Below are 18,864 nucleotides of genomic sequence, written 5' to 3' on the forward strand. Positions count from 1 at the left end.
AAACGACTTCCCGGGAAGGCGAGCGGAGATGGGCTTCATCCCACAGGGAGCAAGGTGGCCCCCCAACCCCGCGCCAGGTCAGACTTCAGCGGCTGCAGGACCCATGGCTGAGGGCATGCCTGCCCCCCGCCCCTCCAGGGGTTCTCGGGAGGGGAGGGGGGAGGAGGGGGCAGTGCTCAGCACCTTGGCAGGCTGGGGTGGGGGTCAAAAAGCATTCAAGGTGATCAATGAAATTCATATTTGGGCAGGGGAGGGAGGGCACTGGTCTTAGTGAAAGAATCCCTGGATGGAAAACTCTAGAGAAACAGGTTTTTAGATTTATCAAAATGGTACCAAAACGATGAGGAAACACTCATGCTCTGTTTTTCAGACCAAAGAGTTCTATTTCCAAAAGCAGAAGAGAAACAGACACCGTAAAAGTGAACATGAGCTGATGTCACAGGAGAGCCCTTATTTTATACTGAAACATAAAGATGAACCCAATAAATTGGGGCACGGAAATGCACTCAGGTGTCAGGACAGTTCTCAGCGACGGGACAGATGCGTGGCTGCTGACCCAAGAAGGCCACGACTTCCCGGAAGGGCAGAAAAGAGGTGTGCGTCTTGTGTGTCTCTAGCACACACGAACATACAGGCACGGATTTTCTAAAAATGGAATGATATATATTACATATGCAGTGTCAACCAAGGTATTTTTATCCTTTGGCTCATTTGAATTTTCTCTTTTACCGTGGTTTAATTTTTAAGTATTTTTAATAAATGCACTCCTTTCCTGTCACTTAAAAAAAAATGATTTGAGGCTGAAAAGGCTCAAAGTGTTCTGTTTCTATGGACACAGAGATGAACAGACTGACACGGTTCCTCCGCTCATGGTGTGTGGCTGGGAAGACACGCTCTGCGCAAGTTAATTCAAGATGATCAGTGCCCGAAGTGTGGGGTCCCGTGGACACAGAACCGAGACCCACCATGGTCTGAGCTGCGAACACGGACGCCAGGCACTCAGGATAAATGAGTTCTTTACACGATGCCAGGTCTGGGGCCAGGAGGGAGCACGGGGTGCGCCTGGACCTAGGGGCCACAGCAGCTGCCGTGGTCAGGGGGTCAGGCAGAGCAGGGAGTGGGTGGGAGACAGAGGCAGGGACCTGGGCTACAGGGGAGAGCAGGGGTGGGTGGCAGAGATGGATGACCCTGATGTGGCACGGCGACAATCCCTGCCAGCTGTCAGGTACACACCTGACAGAGGATGACAAGGCGAGCATCAGGGTGGCATGAAAGACAGGGGCATGTGCATCCCGAGGGGGACAGCGCATCACCTGAGCCCTCTCTCATTACCCTGGTGTCCGTGCAAAGCTCATGCCAAGGGCCTCAGAGCAGGTGCTGGGCCAAGATTTCTGAAACACTTACTTTTCCCAAGACAGGGGACTCACGCACACAGGCTGCTGACCACGGCGGTTCCCTGCTGTGTGGCCTTGACTGATCCCACCCCCCCACCCCCGACTCCATGTGCCCACCTGGAAAGCAGGGATCATGTCTTATAGGGTCCTTGCGATGGGTCAATGAGGTAAAACGTAAAAATGCTTATCACAGTACAAGGGATCGATAAAAGTCAACATTTGTCCAGGGAGTTCAGCTTGCCAAGTTCTGCCATTTTTTTGAAGTATAGAAGAAGAAATTTCCTCCGAATTCCCTGAAGGCTGGGCCAGAAAATCACACTTCACGATTTCGGCATTCCCTCACGGAGCCCCTCCTCTATGCCAGGCTCTGCGCTGGGTGCTGCGGATGAAGCACTGAGCCCCGCATGGAGACCCTGCCCTCCTGGGAGAGTGTGGGGGAGGGCCACGGGGAGGGCCACGGGGAGGGGCGCACAGAGGGCATGGCCGGGGGCTGCAGCCTCCACAGCGGCTGGAAGAGAAGCCAAGTTTGTGCAAACTTGGGAGGGCAGCAGCGCATTCGGGTGGCACCTGTGTGTCCCAACAGTAGAAACTCCCTGCTCAGGAGGCCTCCCCGTGAGGGCAGGGAAGTGCCCACGGGAGGCTCTGGGGCTCCCAGAGCCAGAGTCACTCCCCCCCACCACCCCCCACCCCGGCCCCAGAGGGGAGCAGCGGATCCAGGGCCTGCTGCCTGCCTTCTTTATTTAACTGGAGTTGGGTCAGAACTCAGAAATGAGTCAGACGAGCGGTCTCTGCCAAGGCTGTCTCAAGGGCTCGGGCAGCATTTCTGCACCACCGGGCACTTCCTTTGCAGCAAAGACTGGGTGTTTCGGGATCACGCTTACACAGTTTACACAAAACGGCTCATCCCATCTAATACAGCCCATGCCGGGTCCTGTGTCTTTGCTTTCCCTTTTTCACCCAGAAAGCAAGCTGTGGGTTCCTTCCAATGTCCTCTTAAACCTGCACATCAAGAGAGATGCATGTGGCGCAGAGCCTCCCCTTGACCTCTGACTGCACAAATACGCGGCCCACGGAGTAAGAGAGACTTTAATGACCCCCCCCCTCCCCCGGAAAACAGAGTAGAGGCAAGGGTGCATCCGCAGAACGAGGATCAGCCAACAAAGGCCTTGGGGCCAGTGGAACCCTCCACCTGCTGCCTTAGGTCAAGCTTCATGAGCCCTTGGTGGCCACGTCACTCAGCTGCCCGGAGTCCCTTCCGCCCCGGAAGGCAGAGCTGAAGGCTTGCCGAGAGCCTAAAACATTAACTGTCCCCTCAGAGGAAAAGTGTGCCAACTCCTGGTAACAGAGCGATGACCCCAAATCAATAAAGAGTCTTCTTCTGAAATTAGTCTTAATTAAAAAACCTAACCTATAAACGTTATTCTGAGAATTTCTAGTGAAGTGGAAACTTAAAAGAGGACTTTAACGTTATTTTTCTAGAAACTACAAATGGCATCTTAAGTCACATGAGGCATAAACCCTTTTATGTCCTACGCTTTCAACTGCGTCCACAACAAAACAAAACACCTGCCTGCTCAGCGGGCAGATGCAGGGCTCCGGGACGGGACTCCGAGTCTCGGACTGGGTTGGCCTTTATTTCGTGTTGCTTGTTGATGGCTGAGATGATTCTGTTTGTCCTGCGATCGGGGCATTTAAACCCAAATTTAAATCCTTTCTAAGCTTACTTTATATCACTTAACATTCATACCAAATATGTTTATCTGGCGAAATACGTCTCTAAACCAGTATCTTTCAACTGAATTGTTTTTGTAAAATACGAGCTTAACTCTGACTTTTCCATCAACACTACTCTCAGCCCCTCTTCCATGCAGAGGCGCTGATTTCTGGCCTAAGGTCCACTTCCCTTCTCTTCCTTCAGTAGTCTCTCAGTGCCGACGTTCACTCTGGCAATCAAATAAATGAAACCTGTGTGGTTACGGTAACCCTTCCTCCAGCGGTTAATGTCTTCACTGAACGTTCTAGTCGGTTTCAGTGTTTACTGCCAGTTTTCCCAAACACAGCATTTCTATTTGGTCTCGGGCACCTGGGTGGCTCAGTGGGTTAAGCCTCCGCCTACGGCTCAGGTCATGATCCCAGGGTCCTGGGATCGAGCCCCGCATCAGGCTCTCCGCTCAGCAGGGAACCTGCTTCCTCCTCTCTCTGCCTGCCTCTCTGCCTACTTGTGATCTCTGTCAAATAAACAAATAAAATATTAAAAAAAAAAAAGAGGTTTCTGACTTTATTCCTGGCAACTGATAATAGATTACTGAAGTAGGTCTTGCAGGAAAGGTCTTGAAGTATTACCTGTTCTGAAGATTTAGTAGCCTTTTTTTCCTATCTTTGTCACTGTATTTGAGGGAAAACGATGCATCCGTATCAACGCCAGCTGCAATCATATTCTGGACCAGTGAGAGCTCTGATCAATCTGACAGCCACCAATTTTCGGGGCAAATCAAGTGTGCATGAAAAATAAAAGAGGACAAGACAGCGGATCCCGGAAGGGGGCAATCGCACACACTTGGCTTTAACGGTTCAGGCTGTGTCCACCTTTGCCCGGGACAGCACTGTCCCGTGACCTAAGCCCAGCCTCCCCCACAGCCGAGTCCTCTCCCCTTTCCTGCAGTTCCCTAAGAAGCATATTTTCTTTCTAGTTGTCCTCCATGTGGGCTCCTGATTGCCTTACCTAGAACAAAAAAAAATAGGGTGGCACCCGGTTCCCAGCTGCAGACCACGCACCCAGCTCTGAGAGCGGTTCTACGATGCTCAGAAAACCGTAAGACGGCTGCACCCACTCCAGTCCCTTGATGGGCTCTTAGCCTCCAGACTGCCTAGACTTGCATCCCCTGGTCAGCTTGGTCCATCTTTCCATCCTGGTCTAACAGAAGCCTTGGGTCTGCCTGTCTCACAGAGTCATCTCCGTGAGGGTGTCCACTGCCACACGGACTAACTGAGCCTACGGCAGTCCCCCTCGCCACCCTGGCTTGGTGCCCCTGGCAGTTTCCAAAGCTGTTCCTCACACGTGGCTCTTCTCTGATTTCACCTCCTTGAAACTATGATGGAAATACAGTCCTATTCTTTTTGATAAGGATATAGGGATTCAGAGGATGAGGAGACTCTTCTAAAGCCAACCAGGCAGCGAGAGGCTCCAACACTCGGTCCCATTGTCTTTCCTCTCCCCACCTGCTCTAGCAACAGCAAATTAAGAGACAAACATCTATTTGCTTTTCCCCCGCAGTATAGGAAGGGATGAAATCCTTCTTGTGAATCTTCTCTCTTCTATATCCCACTCTCCAAATATAAACTGCAAATACGCTGTTTGGGATAGCCTGGGCCACAGGGACCATCAGAGTCAAGGCCAGGTGACGGCAGCACACGGCCACCCGTGAGGGAGGCACAGAACAGTCAGCAAGCTTGCAGCGGCCCTCCAACAGTCTCCAGAAGGAACCGAGCCATCGTCTCTCTCTCTGGGACAGAAGGACCAGAGTATACGCTCTGACGTGGGGAGCGAAGGGGGGGCTCTTTCCCTGCCCGAATTTGAGGCAAATTATGAATCCTTTAAAAACTTCCCTGAGCATTTAAACTTCCCCATCTATGATCGCTTGCTGCACAGCAATCCAAGGCGGCTGGCAGCCCTGCCTGACCCCAGTGGAGCTGCAGGAGGACGGGAGCCAGCTCTCCTCACCCCCTCTGGTGCCTCATACCTTTGGGACCCTTTAATAACTACTTTTTATTTTTTATTTGAGAAAGAGCAAGAGAGGAGAGAGAGAGAGAGAGCATGTGAGCATGAGCAGCGGGGTAGAGAGAAACAGAAGTAGACTCTTCACTCCTTGGGAGCCCAAAACAGGTCTCCATCCCAGGACCCTGAGATCATGGCCTGAACCAAAGGCAGACGCTTAATGGACTGAGCCATCCAGATGCCCATAACTACACTGACTTCTACCGATTGCTGTTCCAGTAGGTTGCATGGGTCAAGGATGGCTCTCAGTCACTTAGGAAAAATGGTGCTGGGGTAGGGAGAGAAGGGCTAGGCCCTATAAACTGTCTGAAACCTACCACATCCCCTTTGGACTTAAAAACCCTTAGACTGTTTGTTCTCATGTTTGGCTGAAAATAATACCTGGAATCTGCTATCTAAAAACTGTAGCATTGGAAGAAAAAAAATCACAAAACCATGAAATGTAAATTACTTGTTAATATCCTGACCACCTTTCCTAGGCTTGGATACTGCCAAGTGCTACTGGAGTGAGCACAGATACAACCTGCAGGCCCCTTTACTTCTAGTTGTAGTTAATTTTTTTTTTTTTTTGCTAGATTTAAGCAGTGTTATTTTCTTAAAGATTTATTGGAGAGAGAGAGGGGCAGAGGGAGAGAGAGAATCCCAAGCAGACTTCGTGCTGAGAGCAGAGCCTGACACAGGGCTCGATCTCATGACCCTGAGATCATGACCTGAGCAAGACCAAGAGTCAGATGCTTAACTGACTGAGCCCCCTGGGTGCCCCATTTAAGCAGTGTTACAGTCAAGTCTGTTCCATTACTCTGGATTGTATCTTTTTGGCAGGGCCTCAAACCAGTCACCTCATACAGAACAATGTCTGCCTTCACCCCCAATCTAACAAAGACTCAATAATAGAAATGAGGGCATAAAATTTAAACTAGGACAACAATTATTTTTGATAAAGTGGCAATTTGATCAACCTTCCAGAAAATGCAAGTCGATAAATCCAAAGTAATCAAAGTCACGTTTCCCTGGGAGCGCAGAGCACAGTGGGCAGCTATGGAAACACACGCAGACAGGCAGGAGCTCAAGCAAAACCAAAAGACATCAGAGACCACCATGACCATGACAGAATACCAAAAAAGTTTAAAAAACTTTTTTAAAGCCTCAGACACAGAAAGCTGATTTTAAATCTCACCTGAGATTATTGGTTTGATTTACAGTCTCTCCATCGCAGAAACTCATCTATAAAACCACCGTATTCAAGACCTTGATAGGCAGACACCCTGCCTCATCTTGGTGTCTGGGAACAGCAGGCTGATGCTGCCCAGGCCAGTCTTCTCATCTCATCATCCTTTATGTCATGGCTGAAGAACCATGAAGGTACTAGATTCTAGAACACTGCAAAGCCAACTTGAAGCCAACTCAAAAGTCAACTCAGCCAACTTGAAGCCCCTTGGCAGGACTCCTTGAGTGTTCAACATTTGTGGAGCCCCCAGACTGTGCAATTCCAAGGCAGAAACTTCTAAGCAACTGCACATCTAAGAGCTTCCTCATCTGACAGCTGTTTTCTGAAAAACACAAGAGAACTTAGGCAGCGGCAAAGAATCAGAGAGTGTGAAGGAAGGCAAGTCACAGAGGACGAGGGATGCTTGGAGGCTGAACAAACAAAAGAAGGGATAGGGAGGCATGACAACAAGGAGAAAAGACAGAACTGGGGGTGTTGAAAACCATGCCTTCAGTTTTCCCATATTAGTGACAAATATATTTTGTGTTGCCTGGTCCTCCGTGCTATTATTGAGAACAGCGGGAGAATGAATTATGAAACTAATAATCCAACCTCTACCCTGGGGAGTTAGAAGCTAGTACTGGAAGGAGGTGAAGTGTTCCCTGCGTGGTCCCCAAACCCCTACTCCCTCAGCGCCTGCCACCCCCACCCCCCCGCAGTGGCACAGAGTCGGCTCCGAGCAGACACGACAGAGGAAATTGCAAAATGACTCAGACCAACTTCTCAGAACTTTTTCAGCAAGTGAAAGCAGCTGCCATGTGGGGCTGGGACATTATGAAAAGGTGAGAATCTGCTGGGAGTGACGAGAGGTGTGAAGACAATGCACAGAGGCTCGGATACATCTGTGCTCATGCAGGACAAGCGAAGTCTTCCTGGGGCTGCAATCTCTGGCGTATAGGATCTTCACCGGAGGCATCGACGGACTGTCTCAGGCCTCCTACCAACAGCTAACATCTGGGAATGCCTTTATGGGGGAGGTCCCGATGACTGAAGGAACAAAGATGACCCTACACCACCCCCCACTGTTGGTATATATTGAAGGTGAGACAGATAAGGAGTCAGGGCACCCAAAGAGTGGCCCGCCAAAATGAGATCACAACTGTGGCTGTTATTCCTTCAAAAGACAAGGAGAGGAGCGAGCAGCAGAGCCTTCGCTGGCTTGCTGACGTGACGGGGCCGGGGTGAAGTTCCCTCCTTGGCCCCAGGGGAAGCATGGGATCGTCTGCTGCGTACTCATCCCCTGAACTGGGCACACAACCACCCTCTGGTCCCGCAGACAGCTGCTGATTTTACCGAAGGGAGTTCTACGAAATGTTGGCTTGGGGTCAAGATCAAAATTTATGCCCCGCCTCCCCAGAAACCACCTTTTTTCACTAATTACCAAAAATAAAACTCTGAAAATGCCAGAACACCAGTGCATAACGCTTTAATTGGTGTCAACTAGGCAGGAATTTCTAACCACCACCACCAATATTCTCCTTGGTCTCAACCTAATGGTTTATGCCATCTAGGGTGGAGTTCTTATTACGTAATGTTCCTCAATGTCTCTTAACACATTAAAATAAGACCTTAATCCTGGCAAGCCCACCACACTAATCGGACCTGAAGATAAAGACAAAGTTGAAAACGTCACTTGGCTAAAGGAACATAGGGCTAGGGTGGCCTGGAGGGGAGCTCAGCTGGTTAAGCATCCGACTCTTGATCTCTGCTCAGGTCTTGATCTCAGGGTCCAAAAAGGAAAAGGAAGGAAACATAATGGTTTTCATTCTGTAAGTACCTGATATTGAAGTCTGTAATGTTAATAATACTAAGTCGAGACAGACGCTAGCCTACCGTACTCGATGTTGGAATCATGAACGTACAGCTCACGGACTCCTGAGGAGGAAACCTGCGAGCGAATGTCCTGGGCAGAACTAGAAGTGCGGTGACTTCTCACGTACAGGCGCCGTTTCCTGAGGACGCCTCCCTTTCACCAGATGCTCAACGGTCCGCTCGAATTTTTCTCAAGCAGGTAAGAGTAAGAGGCTGGCGCGGACACGGGAACAGAGCACCTAACCACCCCCCTTCACTTCCCACGGCCCTCAGCCCCCATAAATCCTACAGGTGTCAATGTCAGTAACCATGTGAAGGACAACAACCAGGGCTAATTCTAAATGGTTTCTTCTAGAATTTATTTCCCTTTTCTGCAGCTCTCTGTATTCACAAGGAAAGGCCACATCAGGCAAAAGACGGCTTCAGGTCGGGTGTTGGGGCAGAGAGCGAGGCCGGCCGAGGTGTCAGGGCAGCACAGACAGAGCGAGGACGGGCCCCCGCGACCGGCAGACGCACCCCTCCATGCGCGGATGCACACATCTGAGGACTTCGCCAAGGACAAAGGATTTCGGTGTCAGACTTGGGGCCCACCCCCTCGTGATCTTCCCCAGCGGCCACCCACGTCCAGCGGCTTCCCCCGAGAACATGCGCAAGTGGGGTTTCCTGAAAGGGGGGGGTCTGGCCCGAGACTCCCCACTCAGACTCGCTTCTTTCTCCTCCACCGAAAAGGGAGAGGATTCTGAGATTATTCTGTCTCCAACCCAGGAAGCCTAGAGAGAAAATAAACATGGAGCCCCAGAGGGCCGAACGCCATGGAGGAGGATGACGATGACGGAAGGGGGCAGCCTCGCCTCCACGACCACATCCAGAAGCGCAGGGCCTGCTCAGCAACCAACACAGACCACAGGCAACTTGCCCGCACCCCTGCCGCCCCCCAGCACTTGCCCGCCAGGAGGCAACAGGGGAGGTGTCCCAAGGAGCAAGCTGGGGTCCCTCTTTGCCTCCCACGACCGGACAGGCAGGTGGCTGGCAGGCTGCTCTGAGAGGCAAGCGGGCCTCTGCTTGGCCTCGGAGAGGACAAACGTACCCTCTTCCAGTCTCATCTCGGAGACGCTGGGAGCAAAGTCATGGCCCCGCTGTTTCAAAGGAGAGGATGGGCAGGGAGAGGCCCACACCCGAAATCAATGTGGGAAGAGAGTCCTCGTGTCCAGAGAGCATCTCTGCACCGCGGGGCAAAGCCTTCGTGGGGCCGGGCTCCGGGGCAGCTCACGCACTTTCCGGTGAGTCACGGTCCCCACAGCCTGAGGAGGGGGTCGAATCACCCCCCTCAGCACTGCCGGTGGATTCCAGAGCCCCATCTAGCGACAAGGCCACCCGCCCTCCCGCTGATTCACGCCGCGGTACCAGCCCGGCCTCCTGACGCCCTCCTGCTTCTTCCCTGCTCCCTGAGGGACTCCCAGGACGACTCCCCGTGACAACTCGGTCTTGCTCCCAGGAAAGCAGGGTGAAGGGCAAAGTTCCGAGGAGAATGAGGCAGCAGGGGCCAGAGGGAGGCAGGTCGGAAAGGGCTGCTGGGGCTGGGGGAGGCCAAACAGGAGGAAGGAAGAGGCCAGCAGGGAAACCAGCCCCATGAACAAGAAGGGAAGGGGAAGCAGCCAGGGACTGAGGGGCTCCTGAAGGCGTCCAGCCTCCCTGAGCTGGTACTGTCGCGCCCCGTGCACAGATGAGGGGGGAGAAGAGCGAGCGGGGCCCGGCCGGCATCAGCCAGCGCCCCGGGGACGAACTCCCAACAGCCCGGCTTCCAGACCAGCCTCGTTGGGCTCCACTCACTCTGCTGCCTCAACACACGTACTCGCGGCCACACAGGGCGCACAAGCACGGCTCCCTGCGGCCCCCACACCCCGGCCAAGTCTCACCCGACAGGCAGCCCCAGCCTCTGAGCTTCTAGAGACTCCCTGGCAAAGGCACAGACGGCTGAGCGCTCCTCGGGCACCGCCATGTTGTTGGCAATGGCTGTGTCTCTGGGCTCTGGAGAGCTCACAGCTCGGCCCGTGGCAGCAACCCCCTTCCCACTTTCTAGTTTGCTTGTGCCCAGGGACACACCGGCCCAGCACAAGCCCCTTTAGGACCCAGCCCCATGGCCATGTTGGTAGGGTGGCATCCGGGAGAGAAAGTGAAGAGAAGTCAACCCCAGCAGCATTTCTCCGCGTTGCCAGCTCCATGGTCTGTCCCCCTTCCCTTGGACAGGCTCTCCCTGCCCAAACTGCTTGCCATGTAGCTCCTGGCTCAGAGGGTTCCCCAGTTCTCAATGCCAACCCCCTTGCAGCCAGCCCTGCCCACACCCTGCAAGGAGATTTGCTTCTCCTCCTCTTCCTGCCTGCCTTCCTCCCTCTCTCTCTCTCTCTCTCTCCCTGCTCTCTCCTCTCTCCCCTCTTTTTCTCTCTCTCGCATCTGACACTGTGGGTACCGTCTCTAACCCCGCAGAACAGAGTATGTGAGGGATCCTTGGCGACAGAGAGGATAGGGCTCTGCGTGCTTCATGAAGCAGCGATGTCCGTTCCTGCCACACGCACCAAACAGTCGGCATCTTCCTGACACATCAGCCCTAAAGATCAGGACAGACCACACGCTGGGCCCTAACCCCTGGAGCTAGGAGACTAGTAATTAAAAAAGAAAAAAATTCCAATCAGCTCCGAAGAGATCAAATGGACTTCTAGACTCCCACAGAAACTAAGCACAGCTGCTACCAACAAATCCACAAACTTGCCGCCAAGTCCCTGCCGCATGGGCGTACCACGGTGTTAGCAACGCAGAACATCTGAGAGCGAGGCAGAAACTCAGCTCAGCAGGGTCCATGTTAGCCTGAGCTTGTGGCCCTGAAGAGACGCTGCTCTTGCAAAAGGCGCGAGTCTGTAAGACCTCCTAAGGGGCCACGTCTCAGGCTTCACCAAGCTTCTCAATGTTCACAGCCCACTCCTGCTGAAGGGGAGGGCAGACCGACAGACACTACCCCGTGAATCACTGGAAGCAGCTCTGAAGAAAAGGGTGTCCGTCCACGGCACTCTGCGCAAGACAGACTAGCTCCAAGGGTGGGCGGGTTGGTCTTCGTAACCGTGACCAACACCTAAGAGGACCCAACCGCCAGGGCCTTCATTCCCAATTCTTTTTTGTGTCCCGGGACAGCTCTGCAGGATCTGACCACTGGATTCCCCCTTCAGGAAGACCAGGCAGGCAGCAAAGGCGGGTAAGCCGTGTATTAGGGGTGCGGAAGGAGAAAGAACCCGGAGCGCTGTCCGTGCGGGAGACACATTGGGAAGAAGATCGTCTCTGCCTGACACCTCTCATGGGCGTGTGCGTAACCGTGCACAATCCTCTGAGCAGTACAGGGCTGCTGGCACTGTTATTTTCCCTCACAACTGAGGACAGACGCTTAGGCTGTCTGGGTGCCTTGCCCCGGGGCATGCCATGTAGAGCCCGGTGGGCTGGGATACAGGCTCAGGTTCCCAACCGTGAGGCTGAGACCTCACCTCATTATACAGCTGCCACCTGGATTCATTCACTGAGAAGGAGGATCGTCTCACCCCTGGAGAAGGTCAGACGCCACGACATTCCCTGCTAAGGGGATGCTATGTCTCTGTTCATTCACATGTCAGGGATCCTGTCAATGACATGCATCTACTACAGGTCTGTTTAGCTCTTTAAGACAGATCATGATCATATTAACCTACGGAACAGCAGCCATGCAGAAAGACCACGATTTATAAAGAAATTCTATTTTAATTTCACTTTCTAGCCAGAGTAACTTACGACCGAACAGATCTTGAAACAATGCAGGAGATTCAAAGATAAGGTAGAAAGATGTACAACATGAGCGTGCTGGAAAACAGATCGTATGTCCAATAATCTCTTCCTTTCGCTTCTTAGATAATGCAAGCTCTTAAAAGGAATTCATTTAAAAAACTCAGAATGTTAAGATAAGTGGGTGAGCAGGCATTAAATATTAAATGCAAGTTATGTTCATTATGTGTTCTAAAACCTAACCATTGGTGCATGTCCCTTTTTTCCACCTTGCACAAATGAAAGGGCAACATAGATCTTAAGCATTATTAAATTGCAAAGAGCACAACACACACAGTCGTCATGCTGTGTATCTCCAGACTCCCATGCTCTCTGTTCTAGCAACACAACGCCTACAAACTATAAAAATAATCACTGCCAAAGCTACACTAGGTGATTACATAAAATTCTTCTAAAAAAGCTGAAAAAATATTTAACCAGGAATAACTAAAGTAAAAACTCTGCTTGCCTCACAGAAAACGGTTTCACTTTGGGGGATTTTCTTTTACAGCATGAAGTCTGATACTAGCATGTGCTATGCTCCAGTGAAATGGCACAAAGCTGAAAATTATTTACTGCCTTCGAATTAACCCCTCTTTTCAAGCCGATTTTACAGAGTAAATATCTGTAATTTTCCGGGCTTTCCGATATATTTCAAAAGGACAAAAGTATTGCAGAGAACCACTGAAAAACCCTCGCAAGGTAGGAAGGAGAAAGGAAAAGTAGGCAGTGCTACAGAGAAACTAGAATCCTAAAGAAATTCTCGCATCCTTAGCTGTAGAGAGTGTTTAAAGATTACAGTCAGGATTCCCTCCTGGAAAGAAGGCATATCTTCCCCTCTGCATAACAACCTATAGACATTTCAGAGCAAAATCAACTTTCAGGACAGTGAAAAAGGAAACCATGCAAGCATGCCTACGTTTGGATCAGAATCCGCACCCCTGAGATCAAAGCCCCCGCTTACTTACATGCTGTACATAGAAAGGAAAAGTTCAAAGGAACCTGCTCCCTCTGGGAGAAAGGATTACATCTACGGCCGGCTGTTGGGAAATGAGTAGGATGCACGCTCTCTCGCTCTCATCCCCAGGCAATGAAAAAAATCCCAAACTGGTGTTCCAAGTCACATTCGCGAGGACGTCCTAGCGCCACCAAGCTCTTCCTCCGAGGCAGCGCCAGTGGGTGGGGGAAACGCACCCCCTTCCTCTGGATTTCCACCCCATGCCGAGCCTGCTGGCTCTGGGGAGACACTAGGTCAGGGCACACACAGGGACGACAAAGCCACAGAGTGCCCCAGCTTCGGAGCCAGCTGGGAGACCGGAGAGTGGATTGCAAACCAAATTTCTGCAGAGCCTGCTCAGCCCACCTCAAGTTCCCTGAACAACCCAGAAACTCCTTCAGCCCCCTCACCCAAAGAGAAACTGTTTATTCCTTTCAAAATCTGAACTGTTACAATCGTGCCAGCTAATTGCTAACAACACTGGGGGGGGGGGGGGGGGGGGAGGAAAGAACCGGCACACAGGAGAGGTTGACAGGGGCATACAAAGAGCTGTGACAGTAATAGGCACCCTTGAGGAGCAAGAAGGCAATCAATTATGAGCCATTTGCAGAAATTGCGGGGCTGTCAAAAGCCCCACTTACAGCTGCGCTTCATCAAGCCAGGCTGCATGTGATTTTCAAGGGAAATTATTCCTTATTTCAAAGTCTAGAATATTATTAGTAAAATATCCCAAACAACTCAGGTTCAACCGGGGTCTAATCTGAAAAGAAGTTAATGACCCCTGAGAAGGCCAGATGTGCCAGAGTGAGAAGCCCGGGAGACAGAGGCGGGTCTTCTCTCCGGAGCAGCGACCACCTCCCATGGGCACGGTGGGGCAGCGCCCAGGCGGAGCTCGAAAGATCCATGCCCAGCCCCGCAACACACATCGTCCAACTCTCTAAACCACCATCGGAAAACAGAAAAGGATGGCTTTTAGATACACCCTGATGTTTCCAGGGGGCTGAAAATAATAATACAAGACAAAATATTTTTGTTTTTTTTTAAAGAGCAGAAGAGTGAACAAGCACGAATTAGGGGCGGGGGGGGCGGGGAGAATATCTCAAGCAGGCTCCACACCCAGTGCAGAGCCCAGTGTGGGGCCGGATCTCACCACCCTGAGATCACGACCTGGGCCAAAATCAAGAGTCAGATGCTTAACCATTGGAGCCACCCAGGTGCCCTTGTCTTATAATTCTCAAATTCAAAACTTTGTTTTCACTAACATACTTACCAATTATTACTTCTGATGGTCAGAAGTAATTACTTCTGATTCCCCTTTCCCAAGGAACAAAGAATGTGTGAACTAAGTACCTTCCAGGCATTACACTGGGATTGTTGAGAAATGCCCTGAAGTCTGTTATTACGGACAGACGACCTTCGGGTGTGGAAAACGATGACGGCCAGTCTGGACTTAAGAGGGAATGACAGCAATGTTCACCAGGATGATATTCTCTTTCAATATTTTTGTCTTCTGTGTTCTTCGGTATTTATCTTTTTTAAAAAATTTATTGTTTTGAGAGAGAGTGAGCACACATGAGCAGGCAGTGGGGGAGAAGGAGAGAGACTCGCAAGCAGCCCCCACACCCAGCACAGAGCCCGACGTGGGGCTCGATCTCACAACCCTGAGATCACGACCTGAGCCAAAATCAAGAGTCACATACCCGACTGGTATTTGCTTTCTCCTCTAAGCATTTTAGCAATGAAAACAAAGCTCCAATTTCAAGTCAGCTCCAATTTCAAGCCCAACTGCAGCCTTTCCTCCTTCAATTTCTAACTGATGCTCCAACGTTCATTTGGTAAATGCTTTGTGTCATTATGACAGGAATTGTTAAATGACAGAGTTGAGAATAGCCTCAACACAGTAACTTCTTGCCTATTTATTTTATTGAATGCTATTAAAATAAAACCTGGAAAAAGAATTTCCTTTCCTCCGTAAGAACTTTAAAGTGGAACTCAAACAGATTACAACGGAGAGGAGCTCATCACCCCTAGTGGCTTTTTTTTTTTTTAAGATTTTATTTATTTATTTGAAAGACAGAAATTACAAGTAGGCGGAGAGGCAGGCAGAGAGAGAGGAGGAAGCAGGCTCCCTGCTGAGCAGAGAACCTGATGTGGGGCTCGATCCCAGGACCCTGGGATCATGACCTGAGCCGAAGGCAGAGGCTTTAACCCACTGAGCCACCCAGGTGCCCCACCCTTAGTGGCTTTAAGTGATCTCTCCTGAGCACCGGCACCGTGCAGGAGCCTCTCAGACACGCTGACCTTAAACAGACAGCCGGGCTTCTAAAGTGGGTCAGAAACCGTTACCTTTTTTCCAAAAAGTTAAGACAAAGCAATCAAAACACATCCAGTTGATACTCTAGGACACATTTCTTAAAAAAATAATAATCACTATCAGCTATGATGTCGGGGTCCCAAAAGTAACTAATCCCCCAGAGATCGAACAGAGGCACAAGGCTAAAACTGTGGACAATTTCAGTTCCATAAAAGATGCTGCATCCTGGGGCACAGCCAGACCAAGTGTTTCATCTGAGGAGTCGGAAAGATGAGAGGAGAGACTGTGGAGGAGGTGGATCAGGAATGGGGGAGCAACGCAGGGAGGGGTGAGGAAGAGGAGGAAAGAGGTCAGGGGCCACCAGAACCTGCTCCGCAGCGGGCAGGCTCCAACCCGATCCCCTTCTCACCAGGACCATCACCCACGGCTGTGCCACACGGCTGCTCCCCAAAGCGACTGGCCCCTGGTGGTAGCCTCTAACCCAGCAGACTGTAAGTTGTCTTTTTTTTTTTTTTTTTTTTTAAGATTTCATTAATTTGACAGAGAGACCACAAGCAGGGGGAGCTGCAGAGGTAGATGGAGACGCAGACTCCCCACTGAGCAGGGACTCCCCCCCATTCAAGGCTCAACCCCAGAACCCTAGGATTGTGACTTGAGCCAAAGGCAGATGGTCAACCGAATGAGCCACCCAAGCACCCCTGTAAGCTGCCTTAAAATACTTGTCAGAGCTTATATGTCTCCATTCTTGTATTTAAGACAAAAGCAAGGAATTGAAAACAGTTATAATGTCAAAATCAACTAAAACCTGCATATTAAAACAGGTCAAGTGGGTTAGACCATTTTTGAAAGGATGTTTGATGAGCGATTAAAAATGCAGGCAAGGCACAGACTATCACCAAGAGCGAGGACACGGAGGAATGAGGACCCTCACCCACCCTGATGGGAGCGGACGATGGCGCGAGCCCTGCGGGACACAGGGAAAAAGCTACACGTAGAATGGCCACGTGACCTAGCAGTTCCACTCCCAGATGCGTACCCAACAGAACTGGAAACAAAGATGCACACGGATACTCGCATGCCCGTCTCCACTGCGGCGTCACTCCCAACAATGCGGAAACAAGCCAAGTGCCCGTCAGCAGACGAACGGGTGAGCAAAACGCAGCACACACAACGGGACGGTATCCAGCCTTCCGAAGAAGGGAAGGCCTGACACACGCCTCAACGTGATGAACTCTGAAAACCTTACACCATGAGAAATAAGCCAGACACAAAAGGACAAATATCGGCAGGACCACCCAGGAGGGACGTGAAGCAGGCGAGCCGGGGTCGGGGTGGGTGAGGGGCTGTGAATGGACAGAGACCGTCTATCGGGTACAGAGTTTCTGCTTGGCACGATGAGAAAGTTCTGACACGGGTCGATGGCCGCACGGCATTGTGAATGTCCTTGACACCACTGTGGTGTGCCTTTAAAAATGGTAAAAATACCAAATTTTATGTTTTAGACATTTTTACCACAACAAAGTGACAACATTCCAAAACTAATTTATCTGTGAGCAAAAAAAAAAAAAAAAAAAAGGAAAGCAACAGAGTCATGGAACATGACTTTCAGAACCCCTGAGCATAGACTGTCCTCATCAAATGGTCCTAACACACTTCTCTTCAAGTAAATAAGGGAACTATCTCCATTAAGGGGGGAAAAAAGTCTGTTTCAGCAGACAGACCCAGGGACTGGCTAACCCCATCTCTTTTCCCCACTTCGGGTGAAGCGGGGGGTGGGGTGGGGGGGATTCATGTCAGCCCGGTCCTTCTTTTGGACTTGGGACAGCATCTTACCCCAAATGTCTGCCCCGTTTTCTCCCCGTGGGGGACCTGGGCCAGCGCGCCATCGGTCTGACTCCTTTTCAGGCCAGTGGTGACATCAGGGACGTTGCTGAAATCTGCATAAAAAGTAACAAAAACACACATAAAAGTGAGTTTGGTCCTTTGCCGAGAATCATGATGACTGGTTTAAGCGTTCGGATAAAGAGAGGGAGGGAAAGACAACACGGAACGGCGTGGAGGCAGTTCGCAAGCACAGTCCTTATGGCCACAAAAAGGGTCTCCTCCAACAGACCCCGGCTCTCGCTAACAAAGAAGCCACGTCTCCTGCCGCTCTCAAAGGTGACCAGGGACCAGTCAAGACTGTGACTTCAATGCCTTGTGACTGTGCCTGTTGCTGTGCAAACTATACTTCACTAAGCTCTGATCGTCAAGGATTTATTTGGACCAAGACTCAAACGGCAGTGACCACCGTCGGTACTTCCCGATTTTAGGCAAAAATCAAGGAAATCTTGGACACCCAGGGATGCAACAGCAGGGGCTCTTAGTACAACCCACAACTTGGTCATTTGAAAGCTTAACTTTTCATTTTCTGACATCAACCACAATTTCATCCTAAACTGAAAGTCCCACGAGGAATAGCAAACCTTTAACTTCCAGAGTAAAGGTTAAGAAGTAAGATCAAAGGCAAGTAGAGCTTCTGTCCACCCCCCCCCACCCCACCTACAACCATGCACACCTGCCAAGCCCAGTTCTCCCCAGTGGCTCTCAAATTAACAAATCCAAGAAAGATGGAAAGACTAGCCTGTATCATAATATAATGTAGGTTTACATTCTAACTCTTTATTTATATTCTAACTCTTTATCAACCAGCTGAAACCAGATGGTTTCTGATCCCCTTAGCTACAAGAAGTCATCATTGATCTTGAACCTGTCCAAGTGGATCTAGGCTGACCCAGCAGACATAGAGGTTAATCAAACATGGTGGGGGCCAGGACACTGGTTTCTAGGAGACCTTTAGAAGCTATGGAAGCCCTAGGAAGTTGGTGAAACCCACGTTTAGGAATGCTGGTCCATGATCATTGCTGATATAACCAACCACAACACAGACACTTGATTCTAAGAGAAGACTTAATGAAAATATATGAATGATCTACAGAATTCCGGAGCTCTAATTTCTTCTTCCTTTTGCCTCTTGCAAAACCCTCTCACCCTATCCAAAAAAGGACTGGAAAGTCCAAGTCACACTTGTGGTTGGAGTAAGTTAGCTTGGATAAGGCAGTGCTGATCACAGATGTGTGAGACATCCCTGGGAAAACTTCAGATAGCAGTGACAGGAGGGAATACTTGGGTTCACCTTTCCTAGGCCCCAAACGCTACACCACAGAGGCAGTCCCGGTCACCACCAGGCCAACCGCATGGGAAGCAAGATTAGTTCCTGAGCCAAGATCAATCCACCACTGTGCCTCCATCTCGACCACCTCCTTAGCCTGCTGCGTGGACCTGTGCTTAAGGGAGACCAACCAACAGGATCCACAAAAGAAAACACCCCATGTTCCTACTGTGCTCAGCACAAACTTTTTTCATCAATTTGACATTCACTTTTTGAGCAAAAAAAAAACCAGCTGTTTTCTAGGCGTGATGCTAGGG

At 50.6% G+C, this 18,864-nt stretch overlaps 1 protein-coding gene across 4 annotated transcripts in view; it reads right to left on the reverse strand.

The window, feature by feature from the left end:
* Window positions 1-18,864, reverse strand: part of TIAM2 (TIAM Rac1 associated GEF 2) — a 109,084-nt gene that overhangs the window by 22,486 nt on the left and 67,734 nt on the right. For 3 of the 4 annotated variants that reach the window (XM_046004853.1, XM_046004852.1, XM_046004854.1), the window contains one exon: window positions 17,230-17,333. In XM_046004853.1, coding sequence (XP_045860809.1) covers window positions 17,230-17,333 — 104 coding nt within the window. Of the gene's footprint in view, window positions 1-13,053; window positions 13,170-17,229; window positions 17,334-18,864 lie in introns of those variants that run through there. The other variant, XM_046004855.1, reaches the window with a different exon arrangement.

The sequence above is a fragment of the Meles meles genome, chromosome 5 (assembly GCF_922984935.1).
Source record: "Meles meles chromosome 5, mMelMel3.1 paternal haplotype, whole genome shotgun sequence".
In the NCBI taxonomy this organism is placed as follows: domain Eukaryota; kingdom Metazoa; phylum Chordata; class Mammalia; order Carnivora; family Mustelidae; genus Meles; species Meles meles.